Below are 23,076 nucleotides of genomic sequence, written 5' to 3'. Positions count from 1 at the left end.
CACCTCACCCCCTTGCAAATCAGCCAAGCAGTCTCTTATGCTTTTTGATGACTCTGCTGGTGGGGTTTCCATGGGCCATCCACCTAGCCCTGCCCGAGAAGTGGAAGAGATTGAGTGCACTGATGCCCAACCACTTATGTTTCAGGATGTAGACATGGGAGGACCACCGCAGCACGTCTGTGATGGTGATGACGAAACAGAGGTGCCATCTGCTGCGGCTTTCTGCCATGTGCAGGCCGGCAAGGAGGGCAGGGGTGAAGAGTGGGTGGAAGATGATGTGGAGGATGATGAGGTCCTAGACCCAACATGGAATCAAGGTCATTCGAATAAAGTGTTCAGTTCGGAGGAAGAGGTGGTGGTCACACAGCGCCAGCCGCACAGCAAAAGAGGGACAGGGTGCAAAAGCAGAATTGCCGTCCCCTAGCCAGTATGCCTGCTACTGCCCACTGCACGCAGGGACTGAGCACACCAAAGCCAGCTCCAAGGTGTTCCCTGGTGTGGCAGTTCTTCAGACAATGTGCTGACGACAAGACGTGAGTGGTTTGCACGCTGTGCAATCAGAGCCTGAAGCGAGGCATAAATGTTCTAAACCTGAGCACCATTCGTACCGAATTTTGGGGTGTCCGTGACACGGACCCGAACCCGAACATTTTCGTAAAAGTCCGGGTTCGGGTTCGGTGTTCGGCGCTTTCTTGGCGCTTTTTGAAAGGCTGCAAAGCAGCCAATCAACAAGCGTCATACTACTTGCCCCAAGAGGCCATCACAGCCTTGCCTACTATTGGCATGGCTGTGATTGGCCAGTGCAGCATGTGACCCAGCCTCTATATAAGCTTGGGTCACGTAGCGCTGCACGTCACTCTGCTGATTCAAGCATAGAGAGAGGTTGCTGCTGCGACGTTAGGGCGAGATTAGGCAGATTAACTCCTCCAAAAGACTTAATTCAGTGATCGATCTCCAGCTGTGGATCATTGAAGTGCTGATATTGAATTGCTCACTTTTTTTAGGCTGCCCAGAGCATTTTTATATCACTTTTTTTCTGGGGTGATCGGCGGCCATTTTGTGGCTTGTGGTGCGCCAGCACAAGCTACCACCAAGTGCATTTAACCATCAATAGTGTGGTTATTTTTTGCTATATCCTACATCAGGTGCAGGCTGAGTCTGTGTCACCCAAGTGCATTTAACCATCAACAGTGTGGTTATTTTTTGGCCATATACTACATCAGGTGCAGGCTGAGCCTGTGTCACCCAAGTGAATTTAACCATCAACAGTGTGGTTATTTTTTGGCCATATACTACATCAGGTGCAGGCTGAGCCTGTGTCACCCAAGTGCATTTAACCATCAACAGTGTGGTTATTTTTTGGCCATATACTACATCAGGTGCAGGCTGAGCCTGTGTCACCCAAGTGCATTTAACCATCAATAGTGTGGTTATTTTTTGGCCTTAATACTACATCAGGGGCAAGTTGAGCCTGTCACCCAGCGCCTAAAAAATAGACCTGACATTTATATTCCTCCAAATCAGTACTGTTTTAGCTGGTCAAGTTATTTGTAGTGACCGTAAAAGCACAGTTTTTGTTCTGGGTTGAAAAACTATTCCCAAATTTGCCATTCTCAAAATTAGTAGTTTCTGCTATATCAGGCCTACTTTAAATCTATCCCAAAAAGGATATCTTAGATTGAAGGTGCTGATAGTGTCATTCTGAAAAACTTAACACACACGCTACCGTGCAGATACAAGTCTAATTCTGTGATTAAAGGTATATCTGTCACATAGCGCGTAAAAAATAGGCCTCACATTTATATTCAACCAAATCTGTACTGTTTTAGCTGGTCAAATTATTTGTAGTGACCGTAAAAGCACAGTTTTTGTTCTGGGTTGAAAAACTATCCCCAAATTTGCCATTCTCAAAATTAGTAGTTTCTGCTATATCAGGCCTACTTTAAATCTATCCCAAAAAGGATATCTTAGATTGAAGGTGCTGATAGTGTCATTCTGAAAAACTTAACACACACGCTACCGTGCAGATACAAGTCTAATTCTGTGATTAAAGGTATATCTGTCACACAGCGCGTAAAAAATAGGCCTCACATTTATATTCAACCAAATCTGTACTGTTTTAGCTGGTCAAATTATTTGTAGTGACTGTAAAAGCACAGTTTTTGTTCTGGGTTGAAAAACTATTCCCAAATTTGCCATTCTCAAAATTAGTAGTTTCTGCTATATCAGGCCTACTTTAAATCTATCCCAAAAAGGATATCTTAGATTGAAGGTGCTGATAGTGTCATTCTGAAAAACTTAACACACACGCTACCGTGCAGATACAAGTCTAATTCTGTGATTAAAGGTATATCTGTCACACAGCGCGTAAAAAATAGGCCTCACATTTATATTCAACCAAATCTGTCATTACTTGTGTGCCTGTATTAGTGTAATACGGTACCTAAATAGATAGCCCGACAGTGTTAGGTGTCTGTAAAAAAAGGCCTGAATTTTAATTCAATACATTGGCCCGAATAATATTTTCTTATTGTGGGGAACGGTAACAATGAGGAAAACAACTAGTAAGGGACGCGGACGTGGACATGGTCGTGGTTGTGTTAGTGGACCCTCTGGTGCTGGGAGAGGACGTGGCCGTTTTGCCACAGCCACACGTCCTAGTGTACCAACTACCTCAGGTCCCAGTAGCCGCCAGAATTTACAGGGATATTTGGTGGGGCCCAATGCCGTTCTAAGGATGGTAAGGCCTGAGCAGGTACAGGCATTAGTCAATTGGGTGGCCGACAGTGCATCCAGCACGTTCACATTATCTCCCACCCAGTCTTCTGCAGAAAGCACACAGATGGCGCATGAAAACCAAGCCCATCAGTCTGTCACATCACCCCCATGCATATCAGGGAAACTGTCTGAGCCTCAAGTTATGCAGCAGGGTTACCCAAGGGCATCCACCTAGCCCTTCCCCAGGGGTGGAAGAGATAGAATGCACTAACGCACAACCACTTATGTTTCCTGATGATGAGGACATGGGAATACCACCTCAGCACGTCTCTGATGATGACGAAACACAGGTGCCAACTGCTGCGTCTTTCTGCAGTGTGCAGACTGAACAGGAGGTCAGGGAGGAAGACTGGGTGGAAGACGATGCAGGGGACGATGAGGTCCTAGACCCCACATGGAATGAAGGTCGTGCCACTGACTTTCAGAATTCGGAGGAAGAGGCAGTGGTGAGACCGAGCCAACAGCGTAGCAAAAGACAAAGAGGGAGCAGTGGGCAAAATCAGAACACCCACCAAGAGACTCCGCTTGCTACTGACCGCCGCCATCTGGGACCGAGCACCCCAAAGGCAGCTTCAAGGAGTTCCCTGGCATGGCACTTCTTTAAACAATGTGCTGACGACAAGACCCGAGTGGTTTGCACACTGTGCCATCAGAGCCTGAAGTGAGGCATTAACGTTCTGAACCTTAGCACAACCTGCATGACCAGGCACCTGCATTCAAAGCATGAACTGCAGTGGAGTAAACACCTTAAAAACAAATAAGTCACTCAGGCTCCCCCTGCTACCTCTTCTGCTGCTACCGCCTCGGCCTCTTCTGCTGCTGCCGCCGCCTCGGCCTCTTCCTCCGCCTCTGGAGGAACGTTGGCACCTGCCGTCCAGCAAACATGGGATGTACCACCAACACCACCACCTGCGTCACCAAGCATCTCAACCATGTCACACGGCAGCGTTCAGCTCTCCATCTCACAAACATTTGAGAGAAAGCGTAAATTCCCACCTAGCCACCCTCGATCCCTGGCCCTGAATGCCAGCATTTCTAAACTACTGGCCTATGAAATGCTGTCATTCAGGCTGGTGGACACAGACAGCTTCAAACAGCTCATGTCGCTTGCTGTCCCACAGTATGTTGTTCCCAGCCGCCACTACTTCTCCAAGAGAGCCGTGCCTTCCCTGCACAACCAAGTGTCCGATAAAATCAAGTGTGCACTGCGCAACGCCATCTGTGGCAAGGTCCACCTAACCAGTGGACCAGTAAGCACGGCCAGGGACGCTATATCTCCCTAACTGCACACTGGGTAAATGTAGTGGCGGCTGGGCCCCAGGCGGAGAGCTGTTTGGCGCACGTCCTTTCGCCGCCAAGGATCGCAGGGCAACATTCTTTGCCTCCTGTCTCCTCCTCCTCCTACTCAGCTTCCTCCTCCTCTTCTTCCACCTGCTCATCCAGTCAGCCACACACCTTCACCACCAACTTCAGCACAGCCCGGGGTAAACGTCAGCAGGCCGTTCTGAAACTCATATGTTTGGGGGACAGGCCCCACACCGCACAGGAGTTGTGGCGGGGTATAGAACAACAGACCGACGAGTGGTTGCTGCCGGTGAGCCTTAAGCCCGGCCTGGTGGTGTGCGATAATAGGCGAAATCTCGTTGCAGCTCTGGGACTAGCCGGTTTGACGCACATCCCTTGCCTGGCACATGTGCTGAATTTGGTGGTGCAGAAGTTTATTCGCAACTACCCCGACATGTCAGAGCTGCTGCATAAAGTGCGGGCCGTCTGTTTTCGCTTCCGGCGTTCACACCCTGCTGCTGCACGCCTGTCTGCGCTACAGCGTAACTTCGGCCTTCCCGCTCACCGCCTCATATGCGATGTGCCCACCAGGTGGAACTCCACCTTGCACATGCTGGACAGACTGTGCGAGCAGCAGCAGGCCATAGTGGAGTTTCAGCTGCAGCACGCACGGGTCAGTCGCACTGCGGAACAGCACCACTTCACCACCAATGACTGGGCCTCCATGCGGGACCTGTGTGCCCTGTTGCGCTGTTTCGAGTACTCCACCAACATGGCCAGTGGCGATGACGCCGTTATCAGCGTTACAATACCACTTCTATGTCTCCTTGAGAAAACACTTAGGGCGATGATGGAAGAGGAGGTGGCCCAGGAGGAAGAGGAGGAAGAGGGGTCATTTTTAGCACTTTCAGGCCAGTCTCTTCGAAGTGACTCAGAGGGAGGTTTTTTGCAACACCAGAGGCCAGGTACAAATGTGGCCAGACAGGGCCCACTACTGGAGGACGAGGAGGACGAGGATGAGGAGGAGGTGGAGGTGGAGGAGGATGAGGATGAAGCATGTTCACAGCGGGGTGGCACCCAAAGCAGCTCGGGCCCATCACTGGTGCGTGGCTGGGGGGAAACACAGGACGATGACGATACGCCTCCCACAGAGGACAGCTTGTCCTTACCTCTGGGCAGCCTGGCACACATGAGCGACTACATGCTGCAGTGCCTGCGCAACGACAGCAGAGTTGCCCACATTTTAACGTGTGCGGACTACTGGGTTGCCACCCTGCTGGATCCCCGGTACAAAGACAATGTGCCCACCTTACTTCCTACACTGGAGCGTGATAGGAAGATGCGCGAGTACAAGCGCACGTTGGTAGACGCGCTACTGAGAGCATTCCCAAATGTCACAGGGGAACCAGTGGAAGCCCAAGGCGAAGGCAGAGAAGGAGCAAGAGGTCGCCAACGCAGCTGTGTCACGGCCAGCTCCTCTGAGGGCAGGGTTAGCATGGCAGAGATGTGGAAAAGTTTTGTCACCACGCCACAGCTAACTGCACCACCACCTGATACGGAACGTGTTAGCAGGAGGCAACATTTCACTAACATGGTGGAACAGTACCTGTGCACACCCCTCCACGTACTGACTGATGGTTCGGCCCCATTCAACTTCTGGGTCTCCAAATTGTCCACGTGGCCAGAGCTAGCCTTTTATGCCTTGGAGGTGCTGGCCTGCCCGGCGGCCAGCGTTTTGTCTGAACGTGTATTCAGCACGGCAGGGGGCGTCATTACAGACAAACGCAGCCGCCTGTCTACAGCCAATGTGGACAAGCTGACGTTCATAAAAATGAACCAGGCATGGATCCCACAGGACCTGTCCATCCCTTGTGCAGATTAGACATTAACTACCTCCCCTTAACCATATATTATTGTACTCCAGGGCACTTCCTCATTCAATCCTATTTTTATTTTCATTTTACCATTATATTGCGGGGCAACCCAAAGTTGAATAAACCTCTCCTCTGCCTGGGTGCCTGGGCCTAAATATGTGACAGTGGCCTGTTCCAGTGGTGGGTGACGTGAAGCCTGATTCTCTGCTGACATGAAGCCTGAATCTCTGTTATGGGACCTCTCTCCTCTGCCTGGGTGCCTGGGCCTAAATATGTGACAGTGGCCTGTTCCAGTGGTGGGTGACGTGAAGCCTGATTCTCTGCTATGACATGAAGACTGATTCTGTGCTGACATGAAGCCAGATTCTCTGTTACGGGACCTCTCTCCTCTGTCTGGGTGCCAGGGCCTAAATGTGTGACAGTGGCCTGTTCCAGTGGTGGGTGACATGAAGCCTGATTGTCTGCTATGACATGAAGACTGATTCTCTGCTGACATGAAGCCTGAATCTCTGTTATGGGACCTCTCTCCTCTGCCTGGGTGCCTGGGCCTAAATATGTGACAGTAGCCTGTTCCAGTGGTGGGTGACGTGAAGCCTGATTCTCTGCTATGACATGAAGACTGATTCTCTGCTGACGTGAAGCCAGATTCTCTGCTATGGGACCTCTCTCCAATTGATATTGGTTTATTTTTATATATTTTATTTTAATTTTAATTCATTTCCCTATCCACATTTGTTTGCAGGGGATTTACCTACATGTTGCTGCCTTTTGCAGCCCTCTAGCTCTTTCCTGGGCTGTTTTACAGCCTTTTTAGTGCCGAAAAGTTCGGGTCCCCATTGACTTCAATGGGGTTCGGGTTCGGGACGAAGTTCGGGTCGGGTTCGGATACCGAACCCGAACATTTCCGGGAAGTTCGGCCGAACTTCTCGAACCCGAACATCCAGGTGTTCTCTCAACTCTATTTGTGATCTGAAATAGAGACACGTTCGTATGCATAAGTCGGTAGGCAGATTTCATCCATAATGCTTATATCATTGATGCATGGATGAACTATTTTTTGTCAAATGAGTATTGCAGTAGATGTTAAGGAATACCAACATTTATAACCTCCCAGACCCGCTTATCTTTCTGTAACTCTTATAGGCATCATTGGAGACAGCAGTACACATTTTCAGTAAACTGCAAAAGTCTCTGCTGATGAGACCCTGTTTTCCAGATAAATGAGGGTCCCAGATATACGGTAGGAATTTTCATACCAGGTATATCCCTTTAAAGCAACACACGTCTGTAAGATGGAGAAACAGCCACTAATTCTTGAATGCTGTTTCTGAAACTGTCATTTGGCATTTTGGGCACTAGAAGCCACTGTTTTGAAGCTACAACAAGCACACTCTGAGATTTGAATATGCAAAAACAGATGATGACTCATGCTGCTGTGTGTGCCAGAGAAAGAAGAAATGGTGACATGAGGAGACATGTTTGTGCAGAGGCTGAAGACAGGATCCAGTGCCATCCTCAGGTCTGTGGGACTTTGAGCGGTCAAAGTCACTGTCAGAAGTGACTGATGCCTGTCAGCAATGCAGATGTTGTCAAGGAAGAAAGGATCGGTTCCCGGAAGGTCAGTTGGACCGTGGAACGTGGTTACAGACCTTGTGAGGCCTCATGGGGGATGGAAGGACTTGCGAGTTGGTGTAAGTCGCCATTGGATAAGGACCAGGCCAGGGTCAGCGATCCAGAAGGCTTCCCAGAGAGAGAGAGAAAGGACTGGGTCCCGGAAGGCTGGAAGAGCCGTGGAACGGTTGGAGCTACCATGAGAGGAGGTGTTGCTCAGCTTGGAGAAGAAGAAGTCCGCCATTTTGTGAGCTGCATGAGAGAACCGTGTGGATCCGAATTCTGTTCGCAGGAATGAGTATCGGCGTCAGGAAGCTGATCGGAACAGAGGGTCAGAGTGCAGGGTCACATGTTGTGGCAGGGACTTGCTGTCTGTTTGGAGCAACCAGTGAATACAGGACATACCCAGGTCAGTGACTTAGCGGCACGGTTATTGACTTGTAGGTTCTGCCGTGTGCGCCATCGGTCAAGTCCGTTACCCTGTGGCACAGTATCGACTTGCGGGCTCTGCTGTGTACGCCGCCTTGGGTACGGTTTTTCTGTTGGGCTGGTACTGTGACTCTGAGCCTGGGGTATAGGGTATTCTGGACACTCCGTTGTTGCTACACTACAAGGCCACTCCAGCGTCTAGGCTGGGAGTATTCAGGGCACGTGAACAGTGTCATTTGGGGGCAAGAGAAAGGAATGTGACGTGTTGTTCATTGTATTTGATACTGTGTGTGATATACTCTCTGTAACTACTGTTATCATTACTGTTAGTACTACTGTTCAGTAAAGTTACTGTTATTGCATAAAGAGCTGGTGTCCGTGTCGCTTTCCTTATTCCATGACTCCGTGCTGTATCCTGGGGGTCCCTCTCCGGTTCACGGTCTTACACTTCAGTTATTTTATAAGTTATTTCCATTCAATGATTGTAAACAAAAACCAGGATTGGAGCCTCCGCAGACATAAGGCAAGATCTGCACCTGTTCTGTGTTTAGAGCTGCACCTAGTTTGGGCTCAAAATAACTGATAGAAATAACTGACCAAATAAGTGAAGTGTCAACTCAGCCTAAGGCCTAATGCCTTGTGTGGCCGTTCCGTGCATTGCGGTCCGTGCAGTGGACCGGACCCATTCAACTTGAATGGGTCCGTGGTCTGTCCGCACCGCAACAAAATGACATGTCATATTTATTTGCGGTGCGCAACAACGGAAAGAAACACCACGGAAGCACTCTGTAGTGCTTCCGGTGTTCCATTCCCTGACTCCGTTCCGCATCTCCGGAATTGCGGACCCATTCAAGTGAATGCGTGGTGCACACGGCCGGCGGCAGTGGATTGCTGACCCGCCGTTTGAGGGCCGCAATACGGCCACGGCGCCCAACGGCCATGTACATGAGGCCTAAGTTGAAAATAGAAGTATATTAGCGAGTGTAAATGTCTCCAGGGCCGTCTTTAATATTGATTGGACCCTGGGCAAAAATTTACTTGGGCCCCCTGGATCCCGTCTTCCCACACCTTAGCAGGCAATCACGCCCTCCACCACAACACACACGCACAAAATCCACACATCTGGTAGAGTACAGTGAATGACTGTAAATACTTCCAGTTCTGAAGACTCCAGCGGCTCAGGATCAGTGCTCTGGGCAGCTGGGCTCAGGCTGGAAGTGGGCACCGCTCTGCAGGAAGGAGACCAGGGCTCGGCTCACCCTAGTGTTACAGTGCACCCCAACACCCCATAGTATGCTGTATAGCACCCTATAGTATACAGCACCACACAGTATGCAGTATAGCACCCCACACTATACAGTACCCCACAGTATATAGTAGAGCAGTATAGCAGCCCACAGTATACAGCACCACACAGTATGCAGTATAGCACCCCACACTATACAGTACCCCACAGTATATAGTAGAGCAGTATAGCAGCCCACAGTATACAATGTCGGGTGGTAATAATTCAATTATGAATTATTAATTATGGTCATAAAAATAATTAATCATAAAAAAATAAAATTTATAAAATTTGTTATAAATTCTTAAAATCATGACCTGGTGAATTGTAGACAACCTAATTGATACAATTCACATCTGAGTCCGACTATTTCCTCAGATAAATAAGTTCTTTTTGACGTGAGATGACGTTAATGATAAAATGTAGTTCTGCATTATACAATAATACACAGGCATTATAAAAATATGCAGATTTATTGGTTACAAGATTATAAACATATATAAGTAAATAAACACAATGATACATGCAAATGAATATATATATAGTGTTAATATAAAGCATTACAAGCTTAACAATACATGTGAGTGGAAATAACTTGTCACATTATAACAAAGCTATTATTAGGTTAGGATATCAAAATATGAACATAAGTTATATACATTACTTCTGTTCAGAGAAAACCTCATGATATCAGGATGGGTATGTCTAATCCTAGACATCAATATAGAATGCTAAATACATTCCGCCCCCCTCTAACCAACTACACATCACATGACTTCAGGATGGGCAAATCCATCTAAGGATATAACTTAGAAGAGATAACCATATCCTTCCGCCCCATCCTGGACTATTTTCACATACATGACTTTGGTAAGACTATTAAGACAAATAACAGGGATCTAGGATTTTGCTAGTCCATATCTTAAATGGGAAGGATTTGATATAAGTCCTTCTTGTGGGAATCCATCACTTAGCTTGGCGAAGAATGTTCTATTAATATATATATATATAAGCAATTAGTTAATGCTTTGCTAGATTATGAGTCCAGATTCTTCTGCAGGTAGAATGAAGCCTCACAATATCCTAAAACTACATCTCAATATGGAGATGATCAATTAATTTAATTATTTATTTATTCGCCAATCTAGATGGTATAATTTCACCCACACTATCAAATTAGTCTTAATAAAATGAAATATCATTTTCTGTGTCTCTTACCAAGTCCTAGTAGGAATCTCACTTCTGCTCCTAGGAAAGCTGGGTGGTCCATCATAGCATATCTCACCATGGCTTTCATCTTGATAGACCTCAACTTCTCCTCTCCTTCCTCCTTTCTTTCTCACTTTCTCTTACCTTCTCCTCTTTTCTTACTGTGTATGGCTTATGATCACAAACTTATCAGTTAGACACACCTTCCTACCATTGATAAAAATTGTGACATCATAACCCTTCCCAGAATGCACTTTTGCTACTGTTGTAATGTCACCTACTGATACCTAGGTGGCACTGCTGTATAAGCTATCTGCATCATAGTATAAAGGGTTAACTTATATAAGTCTGAATATACATTTTGACCTTAGAAGCTTTAATTCAAAGCCATAGGGATTAATTCTGACACTTGTAGCAATTAGAGACAGACCTCTAGGCGTCTCTTTTGAATGTTTTTCACACTTAATTTATGGATCGTAAATGGCTTGTTTTCTCACAGAGATATCAGTACCTCCTGTCATACCAAAGATGTGATTAATTGTTACAAAACACACATCTTCACAGACACTCTTCTAATGAGAAATATATACAATATACTGGATACATGTTGTCTTCGTAACATATAACAATATAATATAAACAAATATATATATATATGTCCTACTGATTGTCTTATGCTAAGGACTAACTAAGGCTCATTAAATGAATACATACATATTATATATTTTGCTTCATTAATAAATGCCTAATTGTATAGGTAATTATCACCAGCTGCACAGAGCTTATCTTTATTGCCCGTCATAAATTTAAAAGTAAACAAGGATGCCTCTTCTCAGACTGGTATATTCATGAGAAGAATAACATTAAGCTTTGTGTGACCTTAATTTGGCCTACTCAAGACATACAAAATTGTAACTATAGTCGAGCATGGCTCTTAAAGGCAATGAACATCCATCTTGACTATAATGAATTGGATATGAATGCATTTACCTATGAAAAGGCACAACAACAACACCTCACACTATACAGTACAGCAGTATAGCACCTCACCGTTTACAGCACCCCAAACTATACACGATACAGCCCCCAACACTATACAGCCCCCACACTATACAGTACAGCAGTATAGCACTCCACAATATACAACACTCACAGTATACAGCCCCCCACAGTATACAGTACAGCAGTATAGCACTCCACAATATACAGCACCCACAGTATACAGCCCCCCACAGTATACAGCCCCCCACAGTATACAGTACAGCAGTATAGCACTCCACAATATACAGCACCTACAGTATACAGGCCCCCAGTATACAGCCCCCCACAGTATACAGGCCCCCACACTATACAGCACCCCACAGTAGTTTACAGTATATTAGCATAACAGCGCCTGTCACCTTTTTCTGATGTAATCTTCACAAAAAAAGCTCCACAGTTAAGGCAAACTTCTACAGCAACACTCCTGGTAGAAAGGACCTTGATGACCTCATAGCCATGTGACCAGTAATATTGCTAGGTTACTGGTCACATGGTGATGATGTCATCTAAGGTCCTAGAGAATCACAGCTCTCACAGTACGTTGCCTGGAGTGCCGGCAGGCATGGCATGGCAGCACCCCCTGTGTAGCTGACAGCCTGACACCCGGGGCAGTGGCTAGCAGGGCTCAAGAGGCAGCTGCCTTGGGCCCCCCAGGAGCAACTGGGCCCGGGGCAGCTGCCCCTTTTGCCCCTTGTTAAAGACGGGCCTGAATGTCTCCACTTAACTGCCCCGAAAAGCATCAAACTGTGGCAGAAAAGAAAGTACTTCTTGGTTCTGCAGGGTCTCGTAGTGATCCCCCCCCCCAGTCAGCAGCTCTGAAAAACATTATGTGGCAAACACATCATAAATCCAAAGTCACATCAGACAGTGGGTTAGTCGATGTAGACATTGGAAGTAGTTGCTGTATGAGTGCTTGTAACAAAAGAAGGCTATGTTCACATTTGCATTGCGTCTTCCTGCTGAAGGACGCCATTGACGTATAATGTGTATCATCAGGTCACACTACGGCGTCTGATGTTTTGACGTGAACCGTTGTCACTATTTTCCCCATACAAATAACAGAATTTGTGACATTGGCTCCATACAGAAAACATTATATATAAAGGAAATTAATGTATTTTATATTTGATGTGTTTTTATGTGTTTTACATTACATAGGTTTTGAATGTATTCCCGATCAACGGAACAAACTACAATGACATTGAAAAGCTTCAGAATCATATCTTAAATACTGTATGCAAGGAAGAATTATTTCCCAATATAATTAAAATGCTGCCTCCTATCTACAAAGAGGTGGAAAATGCCATAATTGAAGTGAAACAAAATGAAGAGACTCCACAACATGGTAAGTAACGTATTAAAGGAAGTCTGTCACCTACCTGACCGGTTTCAGGTGACATTTTTCAGTGGGGCACAAAGACATGACCCAAATGTTACCCGTGTTTAGTTCTTCAGATGCTTCAAATCGCCCAAAAAGTCGTCTTTATAATATGCTAATGAGCCGTCGCAAGTGCCCAGGGGCGGAGAGTTTTCTGAAAGTGCCCAAGTTCCCCTGCCTCACTCGCGCCTAACTCCGCCCCTCAGTAAGCTCAGGCCAGCCCTGTGGCTCTGTGACATCATATTTCCCTATAGGCTGTTCGTGCATCACTGTCGGGCCCGGGCATGCGCAGTGTTCTGCCAACTGTGGGCAGAGGGACAGGGATATGGAGTGCGCATGCACCAGTAACTGGCGTGAAATTGGCGCATGCGTACTGCATATCTCTGTGCCTCTGACCACAGTGGACAGAACACTGCACATGCCCGGGCCCGGCAGTGATGCGCGAACAGCCTATAGGGAAATATGATGTCACAGAGCCACAGGGCTGGCCTGAGCTTACTGAGGGGCGGAGTTAGGCGCGAGTGAGGCGGGGGAACTTGGGCACTTTCAGAAAACTCTCCTCCCCTGGGCACTTGCGACGGCTCATTAGCATATGATAAAAACTACTTTTTGGGCGATTTGAAGCATCTGAAGAACTTAACACGGGTAACATTTGTGTCATGTCTTTGTGCCCCACTGAACAATGTCACCTGTTTGAAACTGGTCAGATAGGTGACAGACTCCCTTTAAGATACCATCCCAGGTAGTCTTGACCAGATAAATATGAAAGACTGTTAGCTCAGAAGCCCAGCTGGGAAACCTTGTGTCCTGCATTCATGTGGATGTTACTTTAACACATATCACTTAAAGGGGTTTCTTGGGATTTTTTAGCTGACGACCACCAGTCCTCTGGATAGGTCATCAGTATCGGATCAGTGGGAATGTGACACCCAGGACCCCTGCCGATCAGCTGTTTGAGAAGGCACCAGTGCTCACAGTAACGCCGGGGCCTTCTCCCAGCTTTTCCTAGGCCGTATGACGTCATGTTCATCGGTCAAATGGCTTAGGGGCAACTTAGCCCCATTGAAGTTAATGGGGCTGAGATACAATTACAAGCACAACTGCTATACAATGTACGTGCTAGGAGAGCTGAGAGAAGGCATTGGCGCTACTGTGAGCGCTGGTGCCTTCTCAAACAGCTGATTGGCGGGGGTGCCGGGTTTAGTACCCCCACGATCAGATGCTGATGACCTATCCAAAGGATAAAAGTCTTGGAACCCCCCTTTAATGCAAGCATTAGAACATAGGAACCTCTTGCTTTTAAAATAGTTGTCTGGGCTGCAGATATTGATAGCTTATCATCAGGATAAGTCATCACTATCAGATCTAGGGGGGTTTGACACCCAGCACCCCAATCGATCAGCCGTTTCATGCAGTTGCTGGACTAGAAATTATACTGTGCACAGAGCAAAGCTCTGCTGGTGCCGGGGATTGTAGGCCGGCTCCTATTCCACAGAATTCCGCCTAGCAGTGTAAAAAATAAACAAACAGCCCTTGCCCTGTGTGATACAGAGCAGGGCAAGGGAGAGCATCGGAGCATGAAATGCTCCGATGCTCGTATCAGAGGGCCTGCCTGGGTGAAAATGGGGATATGTCTGGGTTCAGCTCTAAACCCGGTCAACCCCTTTGATGAAAGAGAACCTAGACCCGTTTGGTTGTATACTACTCTAGGTGATGGGGGCTCTTCTCTCCAGAGGAACTGCATGGAGGCCAGTTTGATCATTCCTATGTCCTTGTCAGGGACGTTCCCGTGGCAGGTACCAGGAGATCGGAGAGACTGGCAACTTGTGGGTTAAATTGACAAGTTCACTGTGGATCTTATCGTGTCTGTGTTTTGGTGAATGCCACAGCCCTTGCTTTAGGTGTTGCTTGTTGGTAAGCTACCTTCCCCATAAGTAGCCGCTTCTCACTCTTGGAGGTGCGGTTTATAGATTTTCTTCCTGCCTTCTAACTAGCTGGTCGGTTGTACTCTGTGGTGCTTCTGGAGTTGCCAATTTTCTACTTTCAGATAAGTCTAGTCTGTTCTTGTTTTGTGTTTGTTATATTCCCTGTTGTTTGTATCTGGGGTTGAGACAGAGACTTCCATTGGTCCATCTGGGGAGGAATGGGTTGTCTCTGGTCCTAACCTCATTCCAGGGCATTATAAGGATTTAAGGGCCAGGTATACAGCATATGAATATTCCTACCTTCAAGGTCTATTCATATTGATAGGTAGTTAGGGCCCGGATTAGGGTTGTTTAGGAGGTGACCTGTTTATTCCCTAGTTTCCAGGCCCAGTTACTGTTCCTCTTCCCTCCTGTGTTTAGTGTGGAGTTTTTCCCCCACACTGTTAGTGACAGTCCTCTCTTCTATGTATGACAATACACTGTATGTAAAGTTTTGATGTAATGTAATTTTAAATCAATGTTTAGGAAAATAAAAAAAACTTAAAGTTGCATTGCTAATGAAAAAACAGATCTAGGTTAGTGCGCCCAGTGTATTAGAGTGCCAACTCTAATACTCAACTGGAGTCAGTCCATGGACAAGATCCTTTTTCTTGTGTGCTCTACAGGTAAAAAATTTGACACTTCCTGTACATGGATCTGAATCAAAATCTCTGATGTTTAACACTAATAATTTAACTAACCACTACCACTTTTATTTGTCTCACAGGAATAATGGATTTAGATCATCTTTTAAGTGAGGTCATGCTAAAGACCACCAGTGACCTGTACAAAAATCTTCTCAAAGATATTTTACGGTATCTCCATAGAATTGGCCTCATTGTGTGGTATGAAGAGATCAAGCCCTTGCTAAACACTGTATTTCTGAAACCTTCATTCCTCATCACGGTCTTCAAGGTTTGCCTCGATCATACAGTTTGTTGCTTCTGTCTATTTACTGTCTAGTAGCTCAATTTATAGTTTTTATATATTGCAGCATTATTTTGTCTGGGAGAATGCTGCTATTCATGCTGGAAACCACATGGACCCCATTATAGGTAATGGGAGCCTTCAGGTGCCAGTGATGTCCATCATATGCCGGATACGGAAATTCTGGTATTCTGTTTCTGTGCCAGAACAGAATACTAGAATGGTGATTGCAAATGTGGACGTAGCCTAACATTCCTGCCACCAGTTTTTCTACAGTATCTGCTTTTTAACATTGAATATCCAATGTCTGTTATGTTACAGATACTTGTCAGGCATGATCTCTACAACCAACTCGGGGCAATACCAGCTGAAGTTCTGATTTCAGAAAGAGCCTTTAAGCGTGATGTGCTAAAATGGCAAGAAATGCTACAGTCTAAAGCTATGATTCGTTTTCAAGCCATTCGGGTTTTAGTTAAACACCAGTTAGAGACCCTTTGTCTTCAGGATACAGAGGAACTCTTCCATGATCTCACTGGACATGGAACCCAAAATGGAAAGCTACTAAGTCTCCTCATGCATTTCCAGATCTGTATGTCTGTTCGGAACGTAAAGAAACTGAATCCAAGAGCCCCTGAGTTTTTACCTGGGAATCAATGGTCTGTAAAAGACTCTCATAAAGAAATGTGCTACCTTTTTCCTACGTATCTCAAAAATTTCATGGAAGTTACTGAAAGGTGGGGAGGAGACCACCATGAGGACATTCACATTAGAGTCTACTTTTCTCCTCTAGTCCCAGAAGGATTTTTTCAAAGGTATGGCTCAATTTTATTATGGTTGTTATTAATTTATGTGGCTAAACCAAGAGACACAAAAACAGGTGTCCACCTTCCAATTCTACACAATGCTCTACACTACTGCAGCTGACTGAAAAGCTTTGGCAGCAGCAAGACCCTTGTGCTCTGTCTCCTAGCCATCCATAGCCAGCAGAAGGCCTCTACTGAATAGTTCCTACTGACTTAGGATCCTGCTGGCTGCTTAGGACTCTACTGCTGGAGCTTTCCATCAGTTACAGGAGTGTCTTTGCTGCTGGAGCTAAGAAAGGAGGTGGACTCTGCTGATCATCTACATGTAGGTACTGCAGAATATATTTGCTTTAATTTATAATTGGAGGTACATTTTACTCTTCAAGGGAAGGTCCTTAAAGAACCACTTCAGCAGATAACCTTTATCACCTGAATAGGTGATACATTTTTAGATTGGTGGCGGTCCAACCACCAAATATCAGTCACCTGTATATACTGTATAATCACATGATACACACATGAGATAACTGCAAAAAATATTGTTCTGACTGTGTTTTTTTCGGTCTAAAGTTATATACATCCTACTATCTATTTTATCTATCCTGTATTTAACAAAAAAAGTTACTCTGCAAACTCTGATGTGGCCATCATTTTACAAAGGCAGAACCTACTTTCATCACTGAACACTATTGTTTGCTATTGATGGCTTTATCAGAGTTCGCAGAAGGGCTGGAGAGCATCTGCACAGTGTTGAGACACACAGGACCAACACCAGGTGTCATGATGTGGGGCACCATAAGCTATTATGGCTGTTCCTGTCTGGTATTTGTAGAGAGAACACTGACCAGCCTTTATGTCCAGAATATCATGGAACCAATCCTACCGCCTTTTGTTGTCTCAGGAGACATGGTGTTCCAACCAGATAACGCCTGTACACACACTGCCCGCACCACACAATGTGCTCTTCAGGGTACCAGCAGCTCAACTGGCCATCTTAATCACCAGGTCTCTCTCCTATCGAGAATGTCTGGGACTGGATGGCAGGGATGGACTGGGAAAATAAAGTGGCCCTATGTTGTAGGTGGATCCAAATTGACAGAAGGCAGGGAAGATATAAGTAGGTAAGGCCATCCAAATACTGCCCCAGCAGAACCAAATACCACAGTACAGCACAAAACACTGCCGTCCCCCCAACTGTATCACCGTCCTGAGGATAGCAATACAGTTTAATTCAGGAGTACACCTGTGGCCATCAGCCCGCTGCATAAGTACTTGATGGCCCTAGCATTCATTAACCCCTTCACGCCCAGCGCCGTACATGTACGGTGCTGGGCAGGTGTTTAAAGTTAGCGCCAGCTCCTGCCCGCGGCTCCTAGCAGACACCCGCGGCTAATGTCCACAACCGGCAGTAATGCCGATCGCGGACATTTAACCCCTCAGATGCCGCGGTAAATTTTTTTACAACTTCCCACTACATCATATGCAATATTAAATGGTGGAGTTGGAAAGTACAACTTGTCCCGCAAAAAACAAGCCCTCATATGGCTATGTCAACAGAAAAAGAAAAAAGTTATGGCTCTGGGAAGGCAGGGAAAATGGAAAAAAAAATAAACTCCAGGCTAAAAGGGGTTAATGCTGAAAGCATCAGATCATTATTTACCTGGTCAGTGGCCATGAGGAGGGCTCAGATGGCCCCCTGGTTGTCAGCCCTCCAGACAATTTCTGGATGGGCTACAAATCTCACATGTATAGCAGCCAATAACCACCTTGGCTATGGGTCCAAGTTGAAAGAGCTTGGCATGACATACCACAGGAAGATACCCAGCATCTGTATCACCGTTACCGTGCCAGAGTGGCCACCTGTATCACAGCAAGGGAAGATGCTACCCAGTATTAATGTGGCCCTGCCTCAACATATACCCTGCTACAGAACACAAAATAAACCTTGGTTATGTGATTATTGACCAAGCACCACTAGCAGTTTATGCTTTGTCAATCTCAGCTCAATCACATTAAGTTTTCCAGGTGTTCTTTTTTCATGTTTCAGTGGTATAATTGCTTACATGAATATGTTCACCAGAACAAATATTTCCACAGCTGCAATTACATAGTGTGCACAAATTCTGGATGTTGTGATTTTCACAAAATCACAGCAAAACACAATTTTGCGAAAGTCCTAGTAAAAGCTACCATATGAATATACCCTATTGTTATTGTAACATAGTAACATAGTACATAAGGCCGAAAAAAGACATTTGTCCATCCAGTTCGGGCCTGTTATCCTGCAAGTTGATCCAGAGGAAGGCAAAAAACCCTGTGAGGTAGAAGCCAATTTTCTCCACTTTAGGGGAATAAAAAATTTCTTCCCGACTCCATTTAGAATAACTCCCTGGATCAACGACCCCTCTCTAGTAGCTATAGCCTGTAATATTATTACGCTCTAGAAACACATCCAGGCCCCTCTTGAATTCCTTTATTGTACTCACCATCACCACCTCCTCAGGCAGAGAGTTCCATAGTCTCACTGCTCTTACCGTAAAGAATCCTCTTCTATGTTTGTGTACAAACCTTCTTTCCTCCAGACGCAGAGGATGTCCCCTCGTCACAGTCACAGTCCTGGGGATAAATAGCTGATGGGATAGATCTCTGTACTGACCCCTGATATATTTATACATAGTAATTAGATCTCCCCTCAGTCGTCTTTTTTCTAAAGTGAATAACCCTAATTTTGATAATCTTTTAGGGTACTGTAGTTGCCCCATTCCAGTTATTACTTTAGTTGCCCTCCTCTGAACCCTCTCTAGCTCTGCTATGTCTGCCTTGTTTACAGGAGCCCAGAACTGTACACAGTACTCCATGTGTGGTCTGACTAGCGATTTGTAAAGTGGTAGGACTATGTTCATATCACGGGAATCTATGCCCCTTTTGATGCAACCCATTATATTGTTGGCCTTGGCAGCAGCTGCCTGACACTGGTTTTTGCTGTTTAGTTTGCTGTTTATTAAAATTCCTAGATCCTTTTCCATGTCAGTGTTACCGAGTGTTTTACTATTTAGTATGTACGGGTGACTTGCATTTTTCCTTCCCATGTGCATAACCTTACATTTGTCAGTGTTAAACCTCATCTGCCACTTATCTGCCCAAGCCTCCAATCTATCCAGATCACTCTGTAGTAGTATACTGTCCTCTTCAGTGTAAATTACTTTACACAGTTTAGTGTCATCTGCGAAAATTGATACTTTACTATGCAAGCCTTCTACAAGATCATTAATAAATATATTGAAGAGAATAGGGCCCAATACTGACCCCTGAGGTACCCCACTAGTGACAGTGACCCAATCTGAATGTGTACCGTTAATAACCACCCTCTGTTTTCTATCACTCAGCCAGTTACTTACCCACATACAGATGTTTTCTCCCAGTCCGAGCATTCTCATTTTATATACTAACCTTTTATGCGGTACAGTGTCAAATGCTTTGGAGAAGTCCAGATATACGACATCCATTGATTCGCCGTGGTAAATTTGTATTTCTACAAGTTCTCAGTCTAACCTAATAAGACAGACTTTTCTATTTTTGTTACAGGCTTATGGTAATGGCTTGCTCGTTTTTTTCTACACATTGGATAGAAAAAGACAATTTCCTTTTAGTAAACAATGGAAAACCACTGTTGGTGAAGCAGTTCAACCAGAGAGCAGATAGTTATCTTGAGATTCGCAGCCGGAAACCAGAAAGATCCAATGGTGAGTCTGAATTTATTTACTTTTGCTTGAAATCATGAAAGTCAGTCTTCAACCTGGACTAGGAGATCCCCTCTTCACCTTCAACCTCAATTCTGTATGGAATTGAATTGACTGCAACACTTGGTGCCACAGAATGTCCCTCAAAACTGTTTTTGGCTGTGTAGTCCCTATGGATTATATTTTGGAATTCATAAAATAACCCAAGCTGCAGTTTATTAAAGGGGTTTTTGAAATATCCTTTTAGCAAATTCTGAGTTAATAGCGAAGAGTCCTTAATTCGTCATCCTAATTAATTATCCAGAGTGGAGGCCAGTTACAAAGAGGGTCTCTTGTCGTGGAGGTCCATGGCATCCCGTTGATTTCCATAGGAACTGTGTAATACTTTACTTCCCCTGTGGTAGCGCTGCAGGGGATTTGAACACTTGCTGCTGTATCGTCCCACAGATTATAGTTGATTGCTGAGGATCACAGCAGTGGGACACCTTTCAAACATAAAAGGATTGTTAAATGAAAACAGTCCTTTTAACCGGTAATTGTTCAGTGGTGTCTTTTCAATTTCTCCTCACAGAATTGCAGGTAAAGGTGAAAAGCTGGTTTCCATTCCCAGGTAGAAGAGTCATCCTTTGGTTCTTAACATTTATGTCAGACCATCGTGAATCCCATATAAACTAACAATTACTACATATAATGTGAAAAATTCTCTGTAAATGTTCAGATTTCCAGTCTCTTTGGGACTTCAACTTAACTCTTCTGTCTATTGCGGAGAAACTTTGCAAGGAGTGGCCTGGACTTTTCTACTATATCCGATCACCATGTAGGACAATTGGATGTCCAGATGAGTTTGAGTGGCCAGATATGGATGAGACAGAATCGATCTACGATATGTATGTACTCATGTAATTGCAACTTAACTCTTGAAACTGATCTTCAGCACTAAGGATGATACAAAGCCCTACTCTAAGGAACCCAACATGTCTGTCCATTATACAGACAATTTATTGATTTAGACTGGAATGGTGTAATGCTTTATTTTCCCAGTAGGGGCACTGCAGGGAAATGTGGTTCCTCCATACATTTTAGCTTATTGCTGAGGATCTCGGCTTCCCTTCCTGAGTTTGGGCCCCATAGCAGACTCTTCCATGGTAGCTACATCCCTGATCTGCTTAGCTCCTCCTGCTCTATGCCATTCTTCCCACAGACAGGACAATGTGACAGACCCTATTTAAACAATTCTTCTTTAAATGGATTGTTTAGTGTTTAAAGACATGCCTGTGTGTGCTTGATCTAAACTATACATTTTTAATAGCCTGATTTGTTAGTTATTTCTTCATCTACATCTATTAGGATAAAAGAAGATTTTAAAACCTGTGAGACATGTTGTAATACAGTCAATATGGAACTTCTCTTACCAAAAGGTAATGTTGGAGAGCAAGCTGAAAAAACTATACTGATCTATATATAATAATCACATAAATAATTAAGAACATTTTGGGGATATACAGTAGCTTGGACTAGCAATAAGGAAATTCCCTAATAGGAAAAGACACAGATGCGCCATTTAAGTAATAGAACTTGTTTGGCCTCCAGCGTTTCCACGTTGCTGTAAAGTTAGCTAGTCCATAGTAAATACACAGAGCCACACTTACCATTATATGCTCCTCTGCTATGATTTTGCTGTGTGACAAGAAGTTTGGGTTGGCCTGCTTTGTCTCCTGTTGAGAAGAAGGTTGCTGCTGAAGAAATCTTCCATCATGGTTCCGTCTACAAGTATGTATGAAGATGAAGGCAGATTCTCCAATGAAAAGACAGGGACCTGATTGCTCTGACAACTTTCTACATGCTTATTTTTCCCCCAGAGCTTGCACAGAATCTTGCAGGACAACAGATATCTTATATAACATTTGTAATAACTGTTCTGAGATGTTACTTCAGTTTTAGGACCTTGATTAACCTAAAGTACTAACTTTCCCCCGATATGTCTTTCTATACACAGCCACAGGCCACATCAAAGATCCCTTTCTGCCACCAACAATTCATGTCACTAATTATGGAGTAGCGTCTATAGTATCACACCAGTAAAAGGCAGAAGAAAGTTTTATGCCATGTGATGTCTACAAGGAAGTCTCAACTGTTTAAGCAATAGTTTATTGAAGCAGTTCCATTGTTTATTGATATTCTGAGGCTGAAATGCTGTATTTCTATGTGGAAATCCCTAAATCCTCGTGATCTGAAGATATATAATGTTTATTGACAAAAATAAAAAAAATACCAAGGAGTTGGAATTGAATTCATATGTGTGAATGCAATGATGATATATTGTGCGATAAGATAGTTTTTTGGGGAAAACTGTACAATTGAAAGGAAGTTCTAGGACCCTATTGGGCCACCTCTAGCCTGGATACAAGATGAGATACGGTTGGGCATGGAGCCATACAGGTGCCATATGGTGTCCTGCACCACATTTGCGCACAGATGTTACACTCATGGCTCCCAGCTGGTCCCATAAATGCTCAATTGGTGATAAATCTGGAGACTTTGAAGGCCAAATGTCTGGCAGAGACATTCCTCATAAACCCTTGCTGTGTGGGTGTGCATTCTTTGTGTCCTCCCTACATAGGGGTAACTTTGGTGATGTGTCTATACACACCTGTGATCAACAGGGGGTGGATATGTTAGTCTAGCCTTTTTAAATGAGTTGGAATGAATACATTATTCAGACCAGTTGTGGATCATATTTTTAACTTGGATTC

General features: G+C 44.9%; 1 protein-coding gene across 1 annotated transcript in view; it reads left to right on the top strand.

Annotated features, from left to right (window-relative positions):
• The window catches only part of LOC120981045 (malignant fibrous histiocytoma-amplified sequence 1 homolog), a 70,340-nt gene extending 47,774 nt beyond the window's left edge, over positions 1-22,566 (top strand). The window contains exons 4-10 of the mRNA XM_040410512.1: positions 12,670-12,856; positions 15,581-15,768; positions 16,102-16,592; positions 20,169-20,326; positions 21,042-21,210; positions 21,671-21,741; positions 22,320-22,566. Coding sequence (XP_040266446.1) covers positions 12,670-12,856; positions 15,581-15,768; positions 16,102-16,592; positions 20,169-20,326; positions 21,042-21,210; positions 21,671-21,741; positions 22,320-22,405 — 1,350 coding nt within the window. The 3' untranslated portion in view covers positions 22,406-22,566. The remainder of the gene's footprint in view (positions 1-12,669; positions 12,857-15,580; positions 15,769-16,101; positions 16,593-20,168; positions 20,327-21,041; positions 21,211-21,670; positions 21,742-22,319) is intronic.
• The last annotated feature ends 510 nt before the right edge of the window (positions 22,567-23,076 follow it).

The sequence above is a fragment of the Bufo bufo genome, chromosome 10 (genome assembly GCF_905171765.1).
Source record: "Bufo bufo chromosome 10, aBufBuf1.1, whole genome shotgun sequence".
Classification (NCBI taxonomy): domain Eukaryota; kingdom Metazoa; phylum Chordata; class Amphibia; order Anura; family Bufonidae; genus Bufo; species Bufo bufo.
This window is presented reverse-complemented; position numbering and strand designations above follow the sequence as displayed.